Source organism: Schistocerca nitens, chromosome 9, assembly GCF_023898315.1.
Source record: "Schistocerca nitens isolate TAMUIC-IGC-003100 chromosome 9, iqSchNite1.1, whole genome shotgun sequence".
In the NCBI taxonomy this organism is placed as follows: Eukaryota; Metazoa; Arthropoda; class Insecta; order Orthoptera; family Acrididae; genus Schistocerca; species Schistocerca nitens.
The window spans coordinates 470,782,026-470,808,142 of NC_064622.1; the positions used below are offsets into that span (position 1 = coordinate 470,782,026).

General features: G+C 39.8%; 1 protein-coding gene and 1 non-coding gene across 2 annotated transcripts in view; one reads left to right on the forward strand and one right to left on the reverse strand.

Annotated features, from left to right (window-relative positions):
* LOC126202974 (glycogen [starch] synthase) overlaps window positions 1–26,117 on the forward strand; it is a 143,080-nt gene that overhangs the window by 95,027 nt on the left and 21,936 nt on the right. Inside the window, exons 10-11 of the mRNA XM_049937115.1 lie at window positions 8,551–8,725; window positions 16,376–16,587. Of these exons, the coding sequence (XP_049793072.1) occupies window positions 8,551–8,725; window positions 16,376–16,587 (387 nt within the window). The remainder of the gene's footprint in view (window positions 1–8,550; window positions 8,726–16,375; window positions 16,588–26,117) is intronic.
* Window positions 17,918–17,992, reverse strand: Trnas-cga (transfer RNA serine (anticodon CGA)). Its single transcript has one exon. It is a non-coding gene; the product is annotated as a tRNA-Ser (tRNA).

The following is a 26,117-nucleotide window of genomic DNA, read 5'->3' on the forward strand; positions in this document are numbered from 1 at the left end:
CACAGTGGGGAAACTTTCTTGCAAACACATCTCATTTTCATTACAATCTGAAGATGAGTCATTTTGTAATGCTTCATAAGATGCTGTTGAAGGATCTGACGTGGAAAGATATTTAGCATGTCGGTTTTCTTCCTCAATAGTTCTGATGCACGACCTTTCCTCTTTGTTAGCCAGTTTCTCGTCCACTCCAGATAAGTGGCCAGGCCAATCTGGCTCTCTCTGTCACTGTAAAAATATTTTATTTTCATCTATTTTCATTAACTGAAGGGCATTGGCGTGTGCAATGCCGAACAAATCATACAACTTGATGACAAACTCTTGTCGGCGCTGCTCAAATACTTTTTGGATTTTTTGTGCATTTTTTTTTTTTCAACTCCCTCCAAACTTGATATAGGTTCACTAATTTCTTCACACAATTAGGTACACGTTTGGTAGGTATACACACCTTTTCCCAGAAGATCATACATTCCCGAATAGTGAGATTTGCACTTTCACAGACAGTTAAATTCATTTCCTGGATATTATAAAATAAAACTGCTAGAACTTGTCCATTAGATGGCAGTTTTGAACCTTTTATCTAATGTTTTATCAGACCTATTAAAAATATATGCATTTTAGAACTACTAAGTAATTCCACTGACATTTTCACTTCCTGACAACAATTTAGACTAACAATGTTAGAGACACACCAACACGAGGGCATGTGCCTTCGCCTTTCTTACCAAGCACAGCCAACCTGACATGTTTCAATGCAAGTCGGCACGGGCTGCCAAGATCCTAAGGTTCTGAAATTTTACATATAGTTGTTTTGGCATCGTACAAATAAATTAAGAGGGTATGCAAAATAAATTAAGAGGGTATGCGTTCAAATAAAAGCTACTTCGAATTTTTGGAACACCCTAATGTGCACCTATCCATATGACCTGATTACTCTGAAATATTTGTTTATTGCTCTCTCTCTGTTTTTATTTTTACTTTTTTGTCTCTACATTACTGGATGCACCACATGTAATAATGTAATGTATTTACTAGAAATAAAGGGAATAATTGAATCTCGACATAAATGAAGTTTATTGAAATAAATTGTTAATGAGGCAGGTGAAGATTGCAGTCAAAGTGAAATTTAGTAGTGCGTGCGCGTGCGGACATGCGCGCGCACACACACACAGAAAGAGAGAGAGAGAGAGAGAGGGGGGGGGGGGGGGGGCAGGCTCCCCTTAATAATGGTTAGGGCGGATTACAACAGGTCATTATTTTGCATGTGTTGTCTGATATACCGTACAATATACAGCAGCAATAGTGTCATTAATCAATGTCAGTGGTTAAAATGTGTATCAATATGAAACCTGGTCATAAATATAGATGAACATAATAAAAGTACAAAGTGTTATATACTCCACTCAAAAAATGTACTGTGTACTCTTACATAAGTCTGGTATTGGGATATTTCATCATCTGAGTTCCTACCAATCTCAGTAGCATCTGAGTTTCTTGAATATTTGTCTACTATTGCTTTTAAACACAGTGCAAGGAAAATTTTTTTATTTTATTTATTTATTTTTTTGTGTGATACTGATTTCAACTATTACCTGTCTAAACGCTAGTGTGTTGTTTAGGTAGCATATGAAGTTTGATCTTGCAGTTTTGTCTGGTAGACAGCTATAAGATCTACCAACTAACACTTGGACGAGCATCATGGGCAATTTTGCAATGGTTTAGTTCTAGTGATTTTATTGCACCAACTGACAGAAACTGATGAGGAAGCATGGTAATAAGAAATATAGCTAGTGACACTTCATAAAAATCACTGTCAAATCCATGAGTGGAATGTAACAAATTAATGTGAAAGTGGGCACCCACTCTGTGGTCTGTAACTGCACTTACCAAGGTTATTAAATAAATGTACTGGTTAGATAGTATTTGTAATAGATGTGGAAGAGCATGGAATGTACTGTATTTATCCACCTGTATGACGACAGTTTTACCAAATTTATCATTAGTAAAATACAAGCTTGTGTTACATTCAGAGGTAAAGTTTTGGTCGCTGAGGCCAATGTTTTTTTACATTGTGTAATAAATTAATAAAGGGATTGTCTAACATTTTCAGATGAAACCTTGGTTGTTGTGGTCATACACAGATTTGACCATTTTATAAGTATAGAAGAGGGGGCGGGAGAGGGGTGGGCAGTGGCACCAGATCAACCAAATGTGTGCAGGATAGAGCAAGAGCAGGCAGCAAATTCCTTTGTGGTGTCAGCCATGGGGGTGCATTCCACATACCTTGATTTTTGTAACCTCTACTATGTTTAAATTGCAGTTTGCCAGAATCTAAATTTAGTTAAAGTGAATTGACTTTGCAAGTGGACAAATAATAATCAGTAGTACATGTTTCTGTAGGAGACATTGTTTCTAATGTAGAACAATTCACATATACTTTCCAGGGCACTCGCATCTCTTTTGTGAGTACGTACTTGTTGACCAAGGGCCCTCAGTCTTTGCAGAACTACTTCCCTTTTCATGCTGCAAGTCTATCGTTGTACTATTCTCTTTTCCCCTCTACCTTTCCAGTGGACCACCTTCTTGATGCCAATTATGCTTGGATCTGGTTTGGGTTTTGGGCACTTATTTACATACCTTCCAGCCTTCAACAGCTTTTCATTATTATTTATATTATCTGCTTGTTGAATTTGACTTGCCATTTCTTTTCTAAATTTTACAGATGTGCAGGTCATGCAGGGAAGGTTGCCCAGTGTGATATATTTTTCAACTTTGTGCTTTTCTTCATTTGCACCATTCTCTCTTGCAATAGTACTACCCTGAAAACCCAGAACTGTAACTATATAAATAGAGGGAAACATTCCACGTGGGAAAAATATATCTAAAAACAAAGATGATGTGACTTGCCGAACGAAAGCGCTGGCAGGTCGATAGACACACAAACACACACACAAAATTCAAGCTTTCGCAACAAACTGTTGCCTCATCAGGAAAGAGGGAAGGAGAGGGAAAGACGAAAGGATGTGGGTTTTAAGGGAGAGGGTAAGGAGTCATTCCAATCCCGGGAGCGGAAAGACTTACCTTAGGGGGAAAAAAGGACAGGTATACAGGCGCGCGCGCGCGCGCGCACACACGCACACACGCACACACACACACACACACACACACACACACACACACACATTCAAAGACGAAGAGTTTGGGCAGAGATCTGCTTGTGTATGTGTATGTGCGGATGGATATGTGTGTGTGTGCGAGTGTATACCCGTCCTTTTTTCCCCCTAAGGTAAGTCTTTCCGCTCCTGGGATTGGAATGACTCCTTACCCTCTCCCTTAAAACCCACATCCTTTCGTCTTTCCCTCTCCTTCCCTCTTTCCTGATGAGGCAACAGTTTGTTGCGAAAGCTTGAATTTCGTGTGTATGTTTGTGTTTATTTGTGTTTCTATCGACCTGCCAGCACTTTCGTATGGTAAGTCACATCATGTTCACCGTCGGGTTTGTCCAACTGCACCTGCTCCCCTGGTGGATGGGGATTCTCCTGCTATTGCTTCCTCCCTCTCACCCGTTTTTGGGAGTGTTGACTCCCTATTAGTGATGGGTAGTTCACGAACGAACGGGTCCAAAGGAACGGTTCACCAAGATGAACGAAAGGACCGAGGAACAAATTCCAGGGACTGTCTTACATAGTTCACTTCCCTCGCGGCGGTCTACTTATAGTTCCCGGGAACAAGGAACGATCGGTTCATAGTTCAGTAGTCCAGTTCGGTCGCGGCGGTCACTTCGGCAGTTCTCGTTCCAGCCTCGGTCTGGTGCTCCTCTCAATCTTGGGCTCCCTCGGCTGCACTTGTTGTTCTTCGCATGACTACCTGTCGCAGTTCCACTGCCGACTACTCCTAGTTAGTTCAGTATCCAGTTGTTCATTTCGTTCGCTGCGCTCGCACATTTCACGTGTGTTCCAAACTGTTGTTGCACTTAGTTCTGGCTATTCAGCGTCCACAACCAGTAATTAAAAAGTATTTTTTAGTTACATAAACTACATAAAAATTACGTTGTATGTAATAGGTACCTCTTTTCAGGTAACAAAAGGGAATATCAGCTCACTTCAGTTCCCGCACAGTATGGCAGTTTGATGCACAGACAATATGATGTAGAAACCAGCAAATTTCAAAAGAAAACTATTAATGTTGGTTTGGTAGACGACTCATTACTGGCTCGTTATGTAATGCGAATAATTCCCTTGCGAATGAGAATTATTTTACATAAACAAACAGAAAACAGACGTTGCAATTGCTACGATCTTTCCTCGAAAAGGAGAGGCGACTGTGTTTGGGGTGGCCGTGCTGGGTCGTAAACACATTTTAGTTCCGTAAATCCTTGCTTCCGTTCGTGCTGAGCCTGCCGGTCTATCGGTTAGTCTTTACCTGACCATGTGGCCACCGAGTAACATCTTTGTCTGCTTGTAGACGAGCGGCTTTCTTTGATCCAGGGTAAAACGGCATGTTCATTGCTATGGAAGGCAGACCGACTTACAACTGAATGAAGCCTGCGCTCCATAATCGAGTGTCTGCTGTCAAATTTTGCAAAGAAATCATAACTTCTACAATATTATTTCAATGGTACAGGCTGGCACACGAAAAATTGGCCCCGACCACTAGACTGCCCATTTTTCCCCAACAATCATCATCGATTGTTTCGCAGTTGTTGCTTATTTGCTATTTCTTCACTGCCTAATTATTACATGTTTATCTATTTGTTGTATCTGCTCATAACGGGCAACAAATCATGCATAATTGACAAGCAGTCTGTACTCGGGGTTGGTTTTCCATGCGCCACCCTATATTATTTCCCTGTGATCAACCACACAAGGCTACAGTTGGCTAAACGAGAGGTTCTGCAGAATTGCGGAAATTACTTCTAAAAGTGTGTGAGAATTCTGTAATGAATAAAAACTTTATACTCTGGGGGGGAGGCAAGTACTCCCTCTTGGTGCCCTCCATCCTTCAGTCATCTACACTACTAGCTTTCAGTTTTTCATAAAAAACATATACCAAGCACAAATGAATGGTGAACGAGTAAAAATGAACGGTTTCCAAAAAAGAACGATCACCAGTGAACTAGTTCCCAAGGATGAACGAGTTTGCCCATCTCTACTCCCTATTTGCTGGGGCATCAGTCCCCAACCCCCAGCTGGAGAAGCAATGCCCTCCTCAGGTGCCCCTCACCAGGAAGGAGTTTCACAGAACACTCCCTCCCCAGGAAACTTGATGCCAGCTGGTGGCTGAAGGAGCCACAGGTTGTAGGTTGTAAGACTTCGCATTCCTCCAGTGTCCCAGAATCTGGGGCAGACCGACCACTACGGAAGTCTAAATCTTCTAAAGACAAGAAGATAAATTGAGTCCTCCAAAAAATGAGAGATTCTGATGGCCCTCATGCAACCTCTGTAGCCAAGACAGCATTCCTAGTGGCCCCTATGGCCCTGAACCTTCCACACACCCTGATTTGGAACAAATGTGTATTGATAGGGTGCTTTCACAACCAGTGGCAGCAGATGACAGTAAAGCATGACCTGCGTCTTTGGTACCTTTATGACCCCACAGGATAGTGACAGTGTGATCCTACAGTGGAACTGTAGCGTCTGTTTCTGTCACTTGGCTGAGCTCTGATATCTTGCGCGCTTCCCGTTTTTTTTGCATTCACCCTCCAGGGAACTTGTTTCCCAGCCAAGTGGTACCCATCCTCCATGGCTATTGTGGTTATGTTAAGAATCACACTGACTATGAAAGAGCATTGGGTGGTGTTTGCACATATGTTCTGGCTTCTGTTTGAACGTGCTCGTAGAACTCTATCTTTGCCTCTTGAGTACTGATGTTCCCACACACTTCAGTGAGGCATATAGGTCTTATTTGGCTGTTGACCTTGCCGTTTGCAGCCTAGGTCTTTCCTCATCCATCCCCAACTACCTGTGCAACAGTAGTCATTTTGACCCTCCCTTGGTGTTTGTTCCCTGGGTGTCCACCCAAATGGGCTCTCTCCAAAGCTGATTGGGATGCTTTCATCACTGCCATCACCCCTGGCACCTGGCGACGTGGAGGTATCAGTGCGGCTCTTCGGAGCAGGGCTGCAACAATTCTATCAGCAGCTGACTCAGCGATCGCCTATTCCTCGGCATCACACCCTCGGCAGACAGTACCTTGGTGGACTCCCACAACTGTCATTAGAGATTGCAGGTGGGCCATAAGACACACCTATTGGTGGAGCACCTCACTGCCTTTAAGTGGCTCCATACCCAGGGCCATTCCTCATAAAATGATACAAAAAAGACTGCTGGGAGCCGTATGGTGCTACTGTTGTACCCCTCCTTCACAGTTTCAGGAAAATATTCAATGCCTCTGTGGGCATCAGTGCACCACTGTTGTACTGGTATCTCTGTGAATAGTTATGTCTACATTGGTACAGATGCTGTTGCTGAACACTGCTTTTCATTATGTTTGAGCCTCTGTGTCTGAGAATTACCAGCCTGCATTTAGTGTCCTCAGACAGCAGGTAGAGCAACTTCATTTACCATTTACTGTATGTCACCTGGAAACATGGCACTGGCAATGCCATCATTCACCACTGTACTTTAAACCTAAGTTTAAGTACTATAATTCAGACAGTTTAATCTTTAGAGCTATCAGTCAACTTTAAACTGTATATTCTGATGGTGCTCTTTTTCATTTGAAGAGCAAAACTTTGTCAAAAATAAGAGGATCGTCCACAAAGTAAGTTCTGTTTTTATTCATATCTGCGGCAGCGCTATGAACGCAGTTCTGCGCATGTGTGGCAGCTACTCTGACTCGAGGAGAAGACATGTACACCATTTTTAGATCACTGCTGCTGACATGTGCTTTGTAGTGCTTCTTTATAATGTCAGCCATAATTGAAAATGCTACCGCGCATGAAATCATATCTATGATTTGTTTTCTAAATGCAAAGAAAGTTAAACCAAAGGAAATTCATCGGCAAATCTGCAAGGTTTACAGACAAAATCCTGTGAGTGATTCAATGGTTAGAAGATGGGTCAGACTGTTCAATGAAGGATGTGATAAAGTCCATGATGAAGAACAAAGTGGACACCCCTTTATGGTTGCTGATGAACTGATTCACACAATTGAAGAGAAGACTAAGCACAACTGTAAGTTTACACTTAGTGCCCTTGCTATGGAAGTTCCACAAATCTCACTATCACTAATGCGTGAAATTGTTTCTGAAAAACTGATATTTTGGAAACTTTGCTCACATTGGGTACCCAAAATTCTTACTGAACAACACAATAAAACAATGGATGGGCAGTACACTTCAGTTTTTGACATGCTATAGTGAAGAAGGTGACAGATTTCTTTCTCAGTTAGTCATGGGAGATGAAACTTGTGTATTTTACAGCACCCCTGAAACAAAATGGCATTCATTGGAATGGAAGCACACTTCGTCCCCGATGAAGATTGAGCCGAAGCAAATCTCGACACCTCGAAAAGTCACGTGCACCATTTTTTTGGGACAGAAAAGGCATTTTGCCGATTGATTTCTTACCGTGTGGCCAAACAATCGATGCACGTGGTTGCTGCGAGAGCATTAAGAAATTAAACCACGCAATACAGAAAAAGCGGCAAGGATTACTGTCAAAAGGTGTTCCCCCCCCACCCCCGTCCCCACGATAATGCCTGGCCTCACACGGTGAATGTGACCATTCCACTCTTATGGGAATTTCACTGGGACGCATTTAATCATCCTCCGTACAACACGGACTTCACTCCTAGCAACTTTCATCTCTTCTTACACGTAAAATCTGTCCTCGATGACCGACACTTCGAGGATGGTGACGAGCTGAAAGAACATGTTACCACACGGTTGAATACACAGGAAGCAACCTTCTATGAAGAAGGCATACAAAAACTTGTGCCACACTGACAAGTGCCTACAAAATTTCGGAAGCTATGTAGAAAAGTAGTTTAACAGTTGTAGATTTTTGTACAATAAATATTTTTTCTGTATCTGTACACATTTGTTTTATATAACCAAATGGAACTTACTTAGTGGATATACTTTGTAAATACAAAGTGTGACTTCTGGCTGTTTTCAAAAACTTAGTTTTAACAGTTGCTCCCCCTGCTCTTGATGAAGGGATTTTGTTGCCAAGGAGAGTGACAGTGAGTAACGTTGCAGGGTGTCAGTGTGGTTTATTGTTTGGAAAAGTGTAAAACTTATGTTTTGGAATTTTATAGCTTTTTAAAGATCATTTTTATTTTGTTTTATATTGTTCTTGTAATCCCCATTTTTATGTAAAAATATTAAGGTTGCTAGTCTTCAGTTATGACAACATTCTCTCTTGCCTCCTCAATTTCCTAATCCCAATACATCCCTTACTATCTAATGTTTGTGAAAGCTGCACAATGTTGTGATTAAGATTCCACTATTTTCATTTCATCATATTGTCATATGAAGCCTATTTAAGCAGAAGTAAATATTGAGAGGAGCTGCAACAGTGTGACTAAGAGCATTGTGTTTCTTTGCAGATTGTTTTTCATCCAGAGTTTATGTCCTCCACCAATCCACTGTTTGGTCTCGATTATGAAGAGTTTGTGCGTGGTTGTCACCTCGGAGTGTTTCCGAGCTACTACGAGCCGTGGGGTTACACACCGGCAGAGTGTACAGTTATGGGAATACCATCTATTACAACAAATCTCTCAGGTAATGACATCAAAATAAGTCTCACAATTTCTGAGTTATTAATAGTTTATTAATTTGTAATGGTATTGGTGAGTATTACTTAGTTTGAAGAGAGAGTAATTAAGTGGACCAGATTCAGAAAAAAATGTATGTAGTGATCTTGAGGATCATTACCGTAAACAATTTGACACATTGTATAATTATATACGTGTAGTTAATTTGACACAATTTTTATAGCAGATGGTGACTAAAGTAATTTTCTTGCAATGTATACACGTGTGTGGACTAATGAAGACTTCGGGAAACATGGCACAGAGATGATATTTTCACTACCGCAAAGAATGTGTGGCCTTGTGCACATTACTTTGTAATCCAGTTAGTATGTATGTTCTGAAGAAATGTAATACTCGAGCATTACTGGGAAAGAGAGGATATTGCACTGTATGTTGAAAATTATACATTGATTTATTGAAGGGAGCAAGTAGTACATTGAGGCATATAGCTGATGAAGTATTCTGGGCAAAATGAGTGAGGGAATAAAACAATTGCAACACCATATAAATTTCTTTTGGGGGTTTATGAAAAATTCTCATAAATGTGAGTGCCAACTTCTCTGTGTTCATTCTGTTTATTAGATGATTATACCACCTTTCTAAGAAATGGCAGTACATTCACGTCATCTAAGTTATGAAACACAGAACTTTCCTGTTTGTTTATTTAGCTCTGATGCCCAATGAACACTGTTAAGTCTGTATGCAGGTTCCATCACTGGTGTTTGAGTGTTTTTGTCGCCAGTAAATCTAATCCCAACTGCTATGTATAACACTGTAACTTACCAATTTTATTCAGACAGTGATTGGTTAGAGAGCCTGTGGCTCAAATAAAGGAAATAGTTGATTCAACCCTCAAAAAATTTCATAACATGTTGTGAGAATGTAACACCTATAATCATTTTGGTGAATATAGTAAAAAAGTACAGAAATACAGTAGACAGGATCCAGAAAAGGAAGAGGGAAAATTCGTTTCGATGCTCCAGTAAATCTTGTGTGGTTGTGTATGGTTACTATCAACAATGTAAAGGAAAGAGATAAATTGCTAATCACCATAAAGATGACACATTAATTTTTAGACAGGCCAGCACAAACTACTGGAGACTGCATTCATGTGCATGAGGCGTGCTTGCTTTTAGGAATGAATGTGTGTTTTTTCTTTTCCGAAGAAGGCTTTGTCCAAATGTAAATCATAAACCTTTTTATTGTGCCTGCCAGCAAATCAGTGTGTCATCTTTACATTGAATAGCAATCGGTCCTTTCTCTTATTTCGTTAGTATGTTAACCTGGAGTTTTTATTGTTTGAGGTTATTATAAAGTGTGTTATACTTGTAAGTAAAGAATACTCTTGACTGTATTTCCCCATTTAGGATTTCACAGAACACTTGGAAACATTGGGTGGCTTTTCTGTGCACCCATATCTTTAATATGAATATAATAGAGGGAAACATTCCACGTGGGAAAAATGTATCTAAAAACAAAGATGATGTGACTTACCAAACGAAAGTGCTGGCAGGTCGATAAACACACAAACAAACACAAATATACACACGAAATTCAAGCTTTGGCAACAAACTGTTGCTTCATCAGGAAAGAGGGAAGGAGAGGGAAAGACGAAAGGATGTGGGTTTTAAGGGAGAGGGTAAGGAGTCATTCCAATCCCGGGAGTGGAAAGACTTACCTTGGGGGAAAAAAGGACAGGTATACACTCGCGCGCTCACACTCACACACACACACACACACACACACACACACACACACACACATACACAGGTGCGGATACATGTGCGGATGGGTGTGTGTGTGTGTGTGTGTGTGTGTGTGTGTGTGTGTGTGTGGGTGGGCGCGCGCGCGCGCGTGTATACCTGTCCTTTTTTCCCCCAAGGAGCGAGCGAGCGAGCGAGTGTATACCCGTCCTTTTTTACCCCAAGGTAAGTCTTTCCGCTCACGGGATTGGAATGACTCCTTACCCTCTCCCTTAAAACCCACATCCTTTCGTCTTTCCCTCTCCTTCCCTCTTTCCTGATGAAGCAACAGTTTGTTGCGAAAGCTTGAATTTCGTGTGTATATTTGTGTTTGTTTGTGTGTCTATCGACCTGCCAGCACTTTCGTTCGGTAAGTCACATCATCTTTGTTTTTAGACATATCTTTAATACTTTTGCTGTGAGTTATTACCGCACTTCAAAGTTGTCCTGGCCTTCATTTTGGGTTTTCCCTCCTGCTAATCTTGCTATTGTTAAAATTTTGATTGAAAAATTTCCTTGTTCTGGGTATCTTCTTGTGTGATGCCTCTCAATTTCAGATGGTTTCTGTTTGTGCATTTAGCTGCCTCTTTCACAAAATTAAACTATTTGTCTTATACTTCTGTTTGATTTAATTATTTTGTGGGTTTCTGCTCCTGATTTGATTATAAACACACAAAACCAACAGAACATTTAGATACACTTTGTTATTGATACCAACGTACAGTATCAAGCTACATGCAACTAATAGTGGAACAGAACTGCCCTAGTCAAACAACTTACTCTCACAAAGCATCAAGTCCACCTTCCTGGATCGATAGTAGCCACAATTTTGTTGTGAACGTAAACTTTTAATGTGTTTTCTTATGTCACTGATGTATGCAGGTTGTGAAAATCTACGTACTGTTTGATTTCAAGGTTGCTTCCTAATAAGTGATCAGCTATGCATTTTGGTGTAAAGACTTTTCCTCCAATTTTTGTTCTCTTTTTCCAGTGTTTTGACATCATCACTGTACCACCACCACCACCACCACCACCACCACCACCACCACCACCACCGCCGTCTTTATTTACACAACATTTTACCTCATCTGCTTTGTTTCTGAATGACTTAAAGTTGCTTCTAGTTTCTTTAATAAAGTCATGTTGATTTGTGCAACTTTAATAGTACTTTATGTAGCTTACTTTCAATTGCCATGTTATCCCAGTATTTACTGCATCCTCTAACATATGCCAGTGATGGCATATGATGTGTAGTTTTAATTCCAGGACACCAGTTCTGATGGGGATGACCTGTTTCAACCCACGACATAGGATTATTGTCTGTGATCAAGTTCCAGTAATTCTGAACTCTTTTGTTGTTGTTGTTGTTGGTGGTGGTGGTGGTGGTGGTGGTGGTGGTGGTGGTGGTGCTGGTGCTGGTGCTGCTGCTGCTGCTGCTTTTTTTTTTAGTTATATTTCTCCAGTAGTGGCAATGCAAGCCATGACTTCATCATTAACACTACCAAGACAATATATATTCTATTATTCAGTTGAAAAGTATTAAAGCTGATCTAAGCTCTTCAAATATTTTAGGCATGTTAAGTTATATTGCAATATACAACACAATTCTAGTTATCAGCTATTCTTCTAATATTAAATATAAAGCTCAAACAAAATAGCTGTCCGCATTCAACACAAGTGACAAATTTCGTATGGAAAATTCTGGCAGAATGTGAATACCTTAAGGGTAAGGGTAACAGCTTTCTGGATAGTAGAGGTGTTGAGTTGTCAACACACACAAGCCAGACTGCAAACTTTTCTAGCTTTTGGAAAAATCCTTATTCAAGGCCTGCACACCATGTGACTACTATTGGATCGTGCACTACACTTCAGAAGTGACATAGAAAGTCTCTGTTAACAGTGGTCAGAACATTGTACCAATAATTCAGGTCCTCAGTGATAAAAATCTGCAATTATGAAGTGATTGGAAAACTGCCACGTGAATGTCCTTACCATTGGAAAATCTGTGATTTCTGCGCCTGGGTTCCTCAAACGCGTAGACATTGTCGTCTGTGATTGATATCGACATCTTTCCTTCCCGATGAGTGTCATCTGCATCTGAGCAGCCTCGGTCAAATTGTCAGAACCATTTTGCTTTGGCTGGTTGTGACATCATTTTTTATCTATGTAGCATCAGAGTTTCACTGTGAATCTGTTTGCAGCTTAGACTTTTTGTCCACAAGAATTGTACTGTCCCACGTACTTCAACTTTGTAGTGTGTTTCCCATTGCATGGCCATTTCCCTCCCACACACTGACGCACCTCTCATCCGTGCGACAGCAGAACTGTCTGTGCAGGAAGTGCAGAATGTGTATTCTCTTCTGATAGTGCACCACCCTTGTTGCACAATGGTGTTAGTGTGGGCAGCATGTATAACTTACCTCTGAAGCCCTTCATAATTGTTCCTTGGCTCAAGAAAGGATCTGTCTGAAAGCTAGTAAAGTTTGCAGCCTAGCTGTGTGCTTGTCAATGGCTCAGAACCTCTACTATCTGGTGAGCTGTTGCCTTTACCCCTAAACTGCTTGAGTGACAAATTGTAATTCATAGCTTCTCTTTCTTATCGTCTCTGGATCACGGTGTCCCGGGTTTGATTCCCGGCCAGGTTGGGAACTTTCTCTGACCGGGGACTGGATGTTTGTGTTGTCATTATCATTTTATCATCATCATCATCATCATCATCATCATCATCGTTGTCATCATCATTCATGTCAGTGGCTTAATTGGACTGAGTAAAATAATTGGATGGTGTGAAAAAATGGGACTGTTGGGGCACTGATGACCGCGCAGTTGAGTGCCCAACAAAACCAAACATCATCATCTTTCTTATCTATATAGTGGGATCACATCTGGTGTGAAGTTTTTCACTTCAGATCATTAGACAGTTACAATGTCAGTTTTCAAATAATTGAATAAGAACCTCTTCCACATGCATTTTGTTTCAGAAATATCAGTACAACTAGTGGAACAAAACATGGTTTGCTTCTCATTCCTACATGTAATGCTTCTACCGGAATGTGATGCAAGAATTCATTACCAAACTATTATTTTATACCTAGCCTAGATCTACCACAACCTATTTCTGTCCAGTTGTCCGCATCATAGATTTATGTGCTCTTATTACCTGAGAAGCAGGGAGGGGAGGTAACAACAGCGGACACTCCTGTAGCTTTAAAAGTGAGCACTGTGACATACGTACTACATAACTGTAAGTGCCACTCAATGAAGCACCTATTCAGAACAACAACACAAAGCAGTATAGGATATATTATCTCAGTTGCTCACAACATTGAGGTGACAGTATACCTAAAACTAACTTCTGCAGTGATGTCACTTCTTCCTTAGCTGTGTTTGTCGATTTGTCATCTCCTGTTTCAGTTGCAGATGACAGCATTAGTTTCAAATCCATCCCAACTGATTTTATTATTTTTTGTTTCCTTGTCGTATCTCTCCTCCAGTGATTTTCACATATTTGTTTGACATGACATACAACCTTTATTGTTGTGTGATGTTACAACAGCAAAAGTGCTGACTGCACAGTCTTGTGGTTAGTGTGTTTGGCAAGTAACATGGAGGTTACGGGTTTTATTCCCAGTGTTATTTTTACCTGGTGAAAATATCTTTCGAAGCTCTAGTCAGCCTTTTGTGGTTAAATGAAAAGCTGCTCGAATATGGAAGCAGTGAAACTGCGGCACAAGTTGCAGAACTGACGTCACTTTGAGGGACTTCTGCCGGGTAGGATTAAACAAGATGTTTATTTATTAACAACAAAAGTATTGGCTGTTATTTTTTCAAGTGGGAGAGTGAGGTGCTGTAAGATTACAACTACGTATTTATTCTTCTTAAGATTCCAGTAGAGTTTTATATGATTTAGGTCTAGGTGGAACAGCATCAGTAGGAGGAAACCATTTTCTTGCAAAATTTTGTCAGTGGAACTAACAGAACGGAGTTGTTGCTCTCTGATGAATACTAGAAGCTTGTCTATAAATATTTTAATTTTTTTATATACATTTCAGAGCTCTGTTGTTGCAGTCATTTAGAAGTAGTGAACACAGAACAGAACTCCCATCACAGCCTGCATTTACAACAGTGAAACATTGACTGGGAACTAATGTTTGACAATACTCTTCACACGCAGTCCCTTTGACATCATTTATTCATAGTATAATGTGTGTGAATCCATGGTTTCTCTAAACATCACTTAGCTATCATTTATTCATAGTATAACATGTTTGAATCCATGGTTTTTCTAAACAAGCAACTGGTCACTTTAATTCTGAAGTTTCATTTTTTTTTTTTCATGGAAAAATCTAATGTGATGTGCTTTTTATGTGAGTACATTATCTCATCTGCACATAATGCCTTTGTAATTCTGGAACTTTTTAAAACCAAAACCAATACACAGAACAGTTTTTCTGTTCTGTTGCTAACCTGAAACTGCAGCTCTGTGAGAGGAAGGCTGTGAAGTTTTTGCAAAGATGATATTTCCTTGTATCATTAATAATATTCCATAAATTGCTGCCTAATAATATATTTATATGTATCATCAATTAAATATTTATTGTGTGTGTTTTGCTTCTTCTTTGAGGCAGATACTAAATCCTCCTTCCCTCAACACGGCCCAACCCCCCCCCCCCCCCCCCTGCTTTTCACAGACTTTACGTTCACCTGTCAACATTTTCTTCCAGCTACAATCACTCGTTGTTTGTAAAATTAATTTTTGCTTTGTAATTAATATATGCCTACTTCCGTAGCTGAGTGGTCACTGTGTCTGACTGCAGGGCAGTAAAATCAGGGATTTTTCTACAGTGGTAGGACTGGAATGGGGAGAACTCAGTCTCTTGAGGCTATCGAGCAGCTGCTTGAGTGAGGAGCAGCAGCTCCGAGGTCTATAAAAACTGTTGTAAACTCCTGTATAAAAACAGGAGTGTGGGGTGCTCACCCTACATCCCTCCATACTGCATCCAAATGGCACTGTATAGCAGAGGATGACACCACGGACAGTCAGCGTCGGCTGTCCTCTGGGCACGATTGTCTAGTTAACTACTTTTTGTAATCAGTTTATCTGTTGTAGACTTCCCACATAATCTCTAGTACTATTATTCACTTCTTTTATATGATCTCTGCTTTTCCTCCAATGCTGTTTCATTTCCACATTCTTTTTCTGTATTTTCAAAATAACTGTGTGAAAAATATGACTCACTGATAAATTACTGTATATTCAAGACAGTAGTTCTACAAAAAATGTGCATCATGATATATCTTAATAAAGTAAGCTGGGTGAAAGGACTTGTTTACTAACATATTTAATTTCAACCTGATTGACATGTACCTTACCTCCACTGTGGATTAAGTAATTTATTTTTTAGAATTCCTCTTTTCATTCAGTGCTGAAACTTTTTCTTTTTCAGTTGTATCTTACTGAATCCAAATTCAGTTAGTCTGGGGCAAATGCTGGTTACTACAGTTCATAACATCTATTAATTGTGAACATTTGCCACACAGTTTCTCTGCAGAATAATAATCACTGCAGAATGATAATCGCTGCAATATATCTTGTCTTGTCGAACATAACAGAATCGGTGCTGTCTGTTGAATTACTGATAAAGTTGCACATCATGCTGTAAAATATAGGAACTGTAGAGGTAAATCAAATACCTTGAGAAGTTCTTACACTCACAGACTTGCACACACTATTGTTATGGAACTGACCGTAGCTGATTTTTCCACCTTCCAATGTGAAGAGTATGGTTGTTTCCTTGATCTTCTTCTCTAGTGATTTTTGTGTAAAAAAACAACTTTTTGTACAGGTGTTTTACAGCTTCCATTTTTCATTCCAGGTTTTGGCTGCTTCATGCAGGAACACATCGCAGACCCTATGAGCTATGGTATTTATGTTGTAGATAGGCGCTATATATCTCTTGAAGGCTCCGTGCAGCAATTGGCAAGCTACATGTATGATTTTGCACGACTGAATCGAAGACAGCGAATCATTCAGCGAAACCGAACAGAACGACTGAGTGATCTACTCGACTGGAGAAATCTCGGAATAGTGAGTATTCTAAATCAAACACTGATATAGTGGACAATTTCATACTACAAAATTTCCCACTATGGAACAATGATCAAATACAGATAAAAAGCACTTGTGGTAGTAGGTGTCGACATGGAATGAAGTGGCACAATTATTAAGGTATTAAGTAGGAAAGGTGGTGAGTTAATTCCATGCTGCATGTAGTAGGGGAGACTGGGGGTGGATTTCCCCACAGAATTTTGAGCATTCCCCCCCCCCCCCCCCCCCCTCCCCCAGATTAATTGTGTTTGAAAGTGATTAGTTTTGCAAGATGGTTAACAAAGCATAACTGGGTATGTATACTTCTAACTCAGAATTACATTTGAGAGTGTGAAGTGTCAATCAGTCGACCATTTGCCTTAATTACAGCAATCCTTACATGATCATTCAATTATGGGTGAGCTACACTTTCCCAAAATTCTCCCTATAAATTGGTCAAGCATGCACCTTCCCTGCTACCAGCCTGACTTTCTAGTTCCATTTCATATTGCTTTGCAATGTTACATCTAGATATTTGATCAACATGACCGTGTCGAGCAGCACAGTACTAATGCTATATTCAAGCATTGTTTTTTTTTTTTTTTTTTTTTTTTTTTTTTTTTTACTCTTCTTCATTAACTTACATTTTTCTACATTTAGAGCTACCTGCCATTCATCACACCAACTAGAAATTTAGTCCATCATCTTGTATTCTTCTACAGTGACCCGACTTTGACTCCTTCCTGTACACTTCGTCGTAACTATCATCGTCGTCGTCGTCATCATCACCACCACCATCACCCATCATCATGAGGAACATCGTGAGCAAACAGTTGGAGACTGCTGTGTATCCCATCTACCTGATCAGTCATGTTTACAGAAAAACAGCTCTCTTGTCTAACTGACGATACTGTTGTCTCTGATGAACACTCAGCACCAAATGCAATGTACTGGGTTCTATTGCCTAAGAAGTCTTAGAGCCACTCACACATCTGGGAACCTATTATGTATGATCATACCTTCATTGACAGTTGACAGTGCAACACAATGTCAAATACTGTATGAAATCTAGTGGTATGGAATCCGCCTGTTGCCCTTCATTCATAGTTTGCAGTAGGAAAAGGCTAGCTGAGTTTTGCAGCAGTGAAGTGGTGAAAAAGACACTTCTTTCACAATTCTAGAGTATAGCTCATAGGTCTAGGGACATAACCAGGAAGGGTTAATAGAAGAGACAGACAATCCAATGAAGTGTGGCATATTCTGTCATTGGATTCTTTAAGTAAGTGTGAAAATGTTGTGGAGATGAAACTTCCTGACAGATTAAAACTGTGTGCCCGACCGAGACTCGAACTCGGGACCTTTGCCTTTCGAGGGCAAGTGCTCTACCAACTGAGCTACCGAAGCACGACTCACGCCCGGTACTCACAGCTTTACTTCTGCCAGTACCTCGTCTCCTACCTTCCAGACTTTACAGAAGCTCTACTGCGAACCTTGGTGAGTCGTGCTTCGGTAGCTCAGTTGGTAGAGCACTTGCCCGCGAAAGGCAAAGGTCCCGAGTTCGAGTCTCGGTCGGGCACACAGTTTTAATCTGTCAGGAAGTTTCATATCAGTGCACACTCCGCTGCAGAGTGAAAATCTCATTCATGTTGTGGAGATGTTCAAGAAATTCTGGTGGCAGTTGCAATGAGACAGTTGTTGTGCATTAGCATTGAAATTCTGAGAGCATACATTCTGGAAATAGCTGGAGAGCATATTACTTCCTCCTCCCATATATGTATACAGTGAGGCAGTCAGAGAGGTATCTGAGCTCACACATTGGTTCACCGACAATCGTTCTTTCCCTCGTGCCATTCGCAAATGAAATGGGGGGGGGGGGATCATAGTGGTGCTAAAAGTTCTCTCGACCACACACAGCATGAGGTGACTTAGAATATAAATGTAGATTTATATCTACATGTCCATTGGCACTAAATGACATTCTGTGATGGATGGAGAACAGAAGGTGGCCCAATTTTGTGGCTTCCATATTCTCTGGATCAGAACACAAGACTTAGATTTGTGGGGCATTTGGAAGCTCATGCGCATCAAACCTAGGTATGAGATCCAGTGTGTCTTAGAGCCGTAGTTCTGGAACGCTGCAAAACTGTACACAATACTAAGAGGATATGTCAGCTCTTCTATGGTTTAATGTGACAAGTTGACGTACGTATAAAAAAAAAGAGAGAGAGAGAGAGAGAGAGAGAGAGAGAGAGAGAGAGAGAGAGAGAGAGAGTTCAGTGTGATATGCTGGTACATTCTATTCCTGTGTAAACCCATGATTAATTTACTATGCAGAGTTGTAAAACTAGTTTTAACATGGAAATAAAGTGCTTATGAATGCATGTCCATGTAAAATATTGTCTTCTTCAGTATGTGAAAGCTGTGTCCTGAAAATTTAGCTAGACTAGTTTTTTAGACCACATGTAAACTGACTGCCATAAATGAAATTGCTTACAGAACAAAGAACTCACAACAGGCAAACATGTGCTGCCAAAATTTGAGAAAAATGATTTGTATTGTTTGATATCACAACGATATCTGAAACTATAGTTATAGAACAATATGAGAGTAATGAAAATGAAAACTAATGCAATAAACTACCTAATAATTGTTAAAGTAGGACTATGTTACTGATTGAATCTACTCATTCAATCAGAATTGTGTAATAGGAATTCTGAAAATACAGGACACTGTAACAAGAAGAAATAATTTTGGTTCAGAACAAATTCAGAGAATGTAAAGGTTGGGAATGGAATATTTAATAGACCTACATACTAAATATTAACCTTACACTTCCTTAAAAAATGTAATTTTTTATGAAGAGTAATTTAAAAATACTACACTCATCTCACAGATGTAATACGAATTAACATTCACATCACCAGAGGCTAAAAACATAGTAAAAGTAATTAGTCAAGAATCTGATATTTGCAGTATGGCTGAAATACTTGTTGACATAGGATAGGATATTGAACTAGACAAAATTGTTTCACCAGCTCCAGTGATTTTATAAAATATATGCACGCAAAAGCAGTTTGTCTGATGGTATGCTAAGTAAAGTACATATCTTTAAATTATTACTACTTTTTGGAGATGATGTCCATCTATGTACTTAAATTAAAAAAAAAACTTTGTTTCTTTGCCATATGCATTTCACTCCCTTTTGTTTATGAAACATCCTTAATGACTTTGTAAATGTAAAGAAACAAAACACTCATGTCATAGGAACGTTCTTTTATGTGGTCAGACAGAGGAGGGGGTTTTGTGGTGGTGGTAAAATAATATATCTGTGTGACAAACTTGTGATATTTTTTAAGGATGAAGCTGTTCACTCTTTTATCAATTATGTGTGACATTGTACTAATGTAGTCTCTGTTCTTGTTTCTTCCTTTTCTGACCACATAACTACTTAGTAACACTGTTCATTGGGAAGTAGGCATTTTTTATTGTACCATATAAATAACTACTGATGGGAATATTACATTGTGTAGCACTGCTCACAGTTAGTAAGTGCTCAGTCCCACACTGTGAATAGACTTGAACAGTTTTATTAATCCAAATGGAAGGAAAACAATCAGTTGCTATAGGTGACTTGTCAATAAACAGATAAAAGAATAAACATAAACTGAGTGAGTTAAAACTCCAAGGAATAAGTAATAAACAGTAACATAGTGCTTCAAGTGACGGACACAAACTTGGTGACAGCAGCTGACATGTGTAGTGGTTGCTGCCGGAGCCCCTTTGGTGAAAGTGGGTCACAAAGCGTCTTCTCTGAACCGGGACTGGAACTAGACATGTCATGCAGAGTAGGTGGTTCATGTAGGTCCTGCGGTGACTCAATGTGGCGGCAGGGTTAGAAGTCGAGATGTCGCACCTGCCTTGTGTGCAGCTGTTGACCGAAAGGTGGGTGATGCCTCCATCCAGTTCTGACAGTAGGCTGGCATTGACTAACTCCCCTGGCAGGTGTAAAGTCTTGGCATAAACAAATTCTGCTGCTGAAGACTCTATATCTAGTTTGTACATGGTTCTTGGGCCCACTAAGACTGTGAGCAGTGTGGACAAATTAGTGCAGTCTTCAGCATCCAGAACTGATATTCCACCATTCTGTTGCTGGCCAGATGATAACTGGTTGTCATGTGATGGACATAGCCACAGAGCTTTGCCAACTGTGTGAACAAGTCTGACTCGAACTTTCTGCCTCTGTCAGCAGTGATATGGAACAGACAGCCGGTCATTGCCAGTCAGCTCGACGTGAAAGCGGTAACTAGTGTTTCTGCAGAGATGATATCTGTAGGTACTGACTCAGGCCATTACATATATCCCTCAGTTATTGTGAATATAGAATGCTATCTTCTAACAGAGGAAATGATCCTGCCACATCAGAGTAAATGTTTGTGAAGTGTGAAGAAGTGTCTGGGAACTCTCCAATCAGGGATAAATGTGACAAGCTGGTAATGCTGGCAAGTTCTTGTCCATCCTGGTTGCACGAACCTGGAATGTTAACCGGACTCCAGAGTGACAACTATTGTTTAAAGCCATGAACGTCAGCCTGCAAAATGCAACAGGGACAAAAGGAAGTGATCTGCCGTGTGACCCCTCACAATACAATTTGATGTTCTTGCCAGGCATGTTGATTAGCTGTATCTTAAGTGCTGTAGTGTCATCATACAGTATGGTGGGCTTCAGATCTTCTTCTTGTGCCTTGGCAAGTGCCATGTACCAGGCCATGAGACACTCGCCACTTGAGAGTGAATCTGCAACCACATCAGTGATGCCTGATATCTGGCAAATGTCTGTACTGAAATTGCTAATGAATTCCAATTGGCTGTACTGCTACAGGGAGCAAATATTGCCATTTTTCTTGAGAGTGCATGTTAAGCGCCTGTGCTTGGCGTATATCATGAATTTTTTGCCCCAACCTGTGGTTGGAATTGCCTGTTTGCTTAATATATGGCTAAAAGTTCCCAATTGTATGTTCTCCAAGTCTGCTAGGAAGGTGATAGCTTGTGCAAAAAATGCATTGCCCACCCATAAGCCGGCCAGTGTGGCCAAGCGGTTCTAGGCGCTTCAGTTTGGAACAGCGCGACTGCTACGGTCCAGGTTCGAATCCTGCCTCGGGCATGGATGTGTTTGATGTCCTTAGGTTAGTTAGATTTAAGTAGTTCTAAGTTCTAGGGGACTGATGACCTCAGCTGTTAAGTCCCATAGTGCTCAGAGCCATTTGAACCCACCCATGGATGGAGTTGTTTGGCAGTGTGTAGTAAATTAGTAAATGCCATCGGTAGAAATTGAGCATTCCCAAGTACATGTGTAGCTCTTTTACTGTAGGCAGCTTAGGCAGCTGCAATGTGGATTCAACCTTCTCAGTGACTCATCATGAGCCTGCTCAAGATATTCAGTGACTTAGGAATTAAAATTCAGGTTGTCTAAACACACATTTCTGTGTGTTCAATGCCATGCTGTACTTTCTAAAATGCTCAAAAACTTCTCTCAGGTGCTGGCGATGTTGATCCTTGGGCTAGGAATGTGCTAAGATGTTGTCCAAAGAGGCTAAACAAAAGGTCAGCTCGAACAAGACAGTCAATGAACTGCTGCCAGTTTTATGCAGCATTACGTAGCCCAAAGGTCATAAACCCAAATAGCCTAATAGTTAGTCTTGAGAGTGTCCTCTGTTGGCACGAGAATCTAGGTATATGCCTTGGCACACTCTGCAATACTGAATATGGTGGCTGTATGCAGCACGTGGCTCTTAATAGTGACAGTGGGTAGAGACTAGGCACGGTTCACGAGTTGAGCACTCTGTAATCACTCGCGTGACGGGCTCCTCCCTTTTTGCGTATAAATGTAGCGCACCCACCCATGGGCTGCTGGAAGGTCAGATAATGGCTTCTTGCAATATTGTGTCGAATTCCGCTTTAGCAATGGCGAAGTGTCTTGGAGACAACCTTCTCGCCTGGTAGGACACAGGCAGTCTGTGTGCAGTTTTTATGTAGGGGACTGTATTGTGCAAAACTTGCTGTAGTATGCCTGGAGGTCTTATTAAAGTTGGGAAGTGATGCTGCAGTATGCAGTACTCCTCATGTGCAATATGTATGGCCTTGATTGTCATTGTTCCACTGAGGTGCCTGTAGATTTAATCCATTAGGAAGCTTGACTGTTTTTCCATCTTGGATTCTTATTTGAGCTAGTGATTCCTATCCTCATGTCATCTCTTCCTATTAAATGACTGGTTGTTGCTATTATTATTATATCCATTACGTGATCTATTATTATTATTATTATTATTATTATTATTGTAATCATTTTTCATTTACAATTACCATTGTTATGTGGCGAATGGTTCCTTTTGTCATGCTTAGATAGTGACAAATTGCCATTATTATGCTTGCTACTGTGCTTTAAATCCTCTTCTGTTAAGTCTGTGGAGTTGAGCACAGACATAAACTGGTCTGTGTCACTTTGACATGTTTATCAATTTCTCCTTTATATTGTAAGACAGTCTTGCCTTCAAAAATGTAGTAACATCTCTATTGGAGATTGGCTCACCCCAATAAAGAGTCTTATTGATATATCATTGAAAGTAATTTCTGAGTGCCCCTTGTTTATAATCCTAAAGTTGTGGTGAATAGGCTTGTTCTAGTAAGTGCTCCTGCATCCTGTTTGACCAAAATTTGGCCAACAATGCCTTTTCAAACTTTTCTTGCATTTCACAAGTTTCAGAAATTTGTGTTTCCCACAATGCAGGTTCTCCCTGGATTGAAATGTATTCGTTCCCTCTCACTCCATATTTTGGACAGGATATTTTTGAAACTATATATGAAAACTATAGGCTGTACAAATTTTTTGTCATGCCTAAATAGATGAAATTTAATCCTCTTTATCATACTTTCTTCCAGTGCCAATGCTGATGTTGGAGGCACTGCCCTCACAAACGAAGTGTTGCATTGGATGGTGACTACAATTGTTTGAATGAAAGGCATTTTGTAGCATCTGCCCACACAGAAAGTTGGAAGCATTTTACTGCATTTGTCCACATGGATTGTTGCATACGTTTTGTTGTCAGTTTGCTCGGGGAAGTGCATGTATTATCGTATCTGTCTGTGCATGCCGAACAAATGTATGCATTCTGCCTATTACCGTTCACAGCACAATATCTACATCTGCACCATCTGAATCAGTCCACTGCCAAACTGTTGCATTAATTTTGTTTCTTAACATTGTGTCATCTGACACAGGTGTTGCACAACTGAGATTGGCATTGTAAATATGTTTATTTTTACCTGTTATGCATTGAATCACATTTTTGATTTGGTTTTCAACATGATCAATTATTTAGTTATCTTTAGTCTGCAACTATTGGTTAAAGCTATTGTCATATTTCTCAACTTCTTTCTCACATTTACATTCTACACTTTTATTAGCTTCAGTAGCTAAATTATCAAACCTTTTGGTGACTTCTGCTACATTCTCTTTTACCTTTAATTGCTCAGTCTGCACTGCAGTTATTTTTGTAGGCAAATGCTATGCATCCATAGTTATTTATTTCTCAATGGTGGGAAATTAAACTCTGCTGACCTTACCTTTACCTTGAACTTTTTGTTTGTGGTATACAGTCATAGACTTCCACCTAACTTTTTCCTCATATCAGGCATGATCTCTCTAGTCAGGTGTAACATGCAACAAATGCATACAAATACAATTACTGCCCTGAAATTTTTGGTTGTAGAACAATATGAAATTGTGTACTGTAACAATTGAAAAAACAATGCTCCTAAATGTGGCACCACTTTTGTAGTGTACTAATGGAAAATATTAATACTTTTTTGTTAGTTATTTAGTGTGTTTTGGAACGAGAAATTATTATTGTTATGGACACAAAATGCTTTTACAAGTGGTGTGTGCTATAAATGTTTAAAGGCTGTACACTCTTTAAGATCAGAAAGTTTCATACCTTATCCATAAACACGAAAGTAATTGTATGGGTTCTTGTTTGTGCACTTTTGCATTGCATGTAGGGCCTACAAATAATATGTCCACTTTTTTGCTCTGTGCTTTATATATTGAAAGTAATTGGAGGTTAATATTTTAAATTATTCTGGTACAAGTGAAAATAATTTAGTCTGTCTATTCAAGGAAAACAATCTCACAATATTAAGTGTCTGTACCTACGTGCACATAAAGTACGAATTAGACACCAAAATCACAGTTTCATTACTGCAAAAAAGTGTCAATATCTTTCACGTTTACACCAGTATAAACTGAGAATTGATTATTTTACCTTAAACGTTGAGATAAGCCATTATCGCTTCTGGACTTTTTACTTACATCACTTCTATGCCTTTTGTAGGACAATATTTGTGGTAGTCAGTTCTCAGAATTCCTGAGGAATGGTAATGCAGCTGTCTGTGCACTTTACATTCTGTTTCGTAAATACTGAAAATTGAAATTTCCCTGTAATGGTGGACAACACACGGCAGTCGGATGGTCCCGATGGGCCACTTGTGGCCTGAAGATGGAGTACTAGACTAGACTAGATATGTTTGTCTCTACAGCAGCTTGTACTAAAAATGCTAAAAACTCAAGAATGTGGCAAATGGGAATTACATTTTGATAAATAAAAGCATATAACCACATTTACTGCTAAGTCTGTATTTCAGAATAAATCAAATTTAACAGACTAACAGACCTGAGTACACCAATTCGCTGTTACTCACATTGAGTATATCAGATTAATAATGACAAGCAAAGGAAAATGACCAGACAACAGCAAGAGATAGCAAAATGAACAGAAGAAAGTGCCATAATCTTATTGCACAATTATGTATAGTAAATTATAGCAGCCATTGATTACATGTTGGCTTTTTCTGTACATATCCTTGTAATAGTCTTTAGCAATCATAAACAAAATATTTGCTAAATGTGCATAATTAAAGATTTCATCACTGTTTCTAGTACCAGAATAATCTCTCTCTCTCTCTCTCTCTCTCTCTCTCTCTCTCTCTCTCTCTCTCTGTGTGTGTGTGTGTGTGTGTGTGTGTGTGTGTGTGTGTGTGTGTGTGTGTGTGTGTGTGTTTATATTTAGCTGTCAAAAGTATCCATGGGGATAGGTCTGCTACTACATTGTTAGCTTACTCTCTGAAAACACCTGTGCCTACTTACCCTTAATACTGTTTTCAGTGGTGTCATCACTATGCACATTCTAGAGGCTTCTGCTGCTTCTGCTTGGAATCAATTATCAACTTTCAAGGAACAAAAAATAAGAGAATTGTGAATGATTTGTCTTCTATACATCAGCAATAGGGACAATTTAAGTTTCCAGAATGAAATTTTCATTATGCAGCAGAGTGTGTGCTGATATGAATCTGCCAGGAAGTTACAATATAAGTTATTTAGTAAGGGAGCTAAGACCAATTTTGCATTGCTTTCGGTACAGCCAGTGCAACGAATTATAGCTCTGATCGAGTGTCCTAGCGAGTGGCTGCTGACACTTC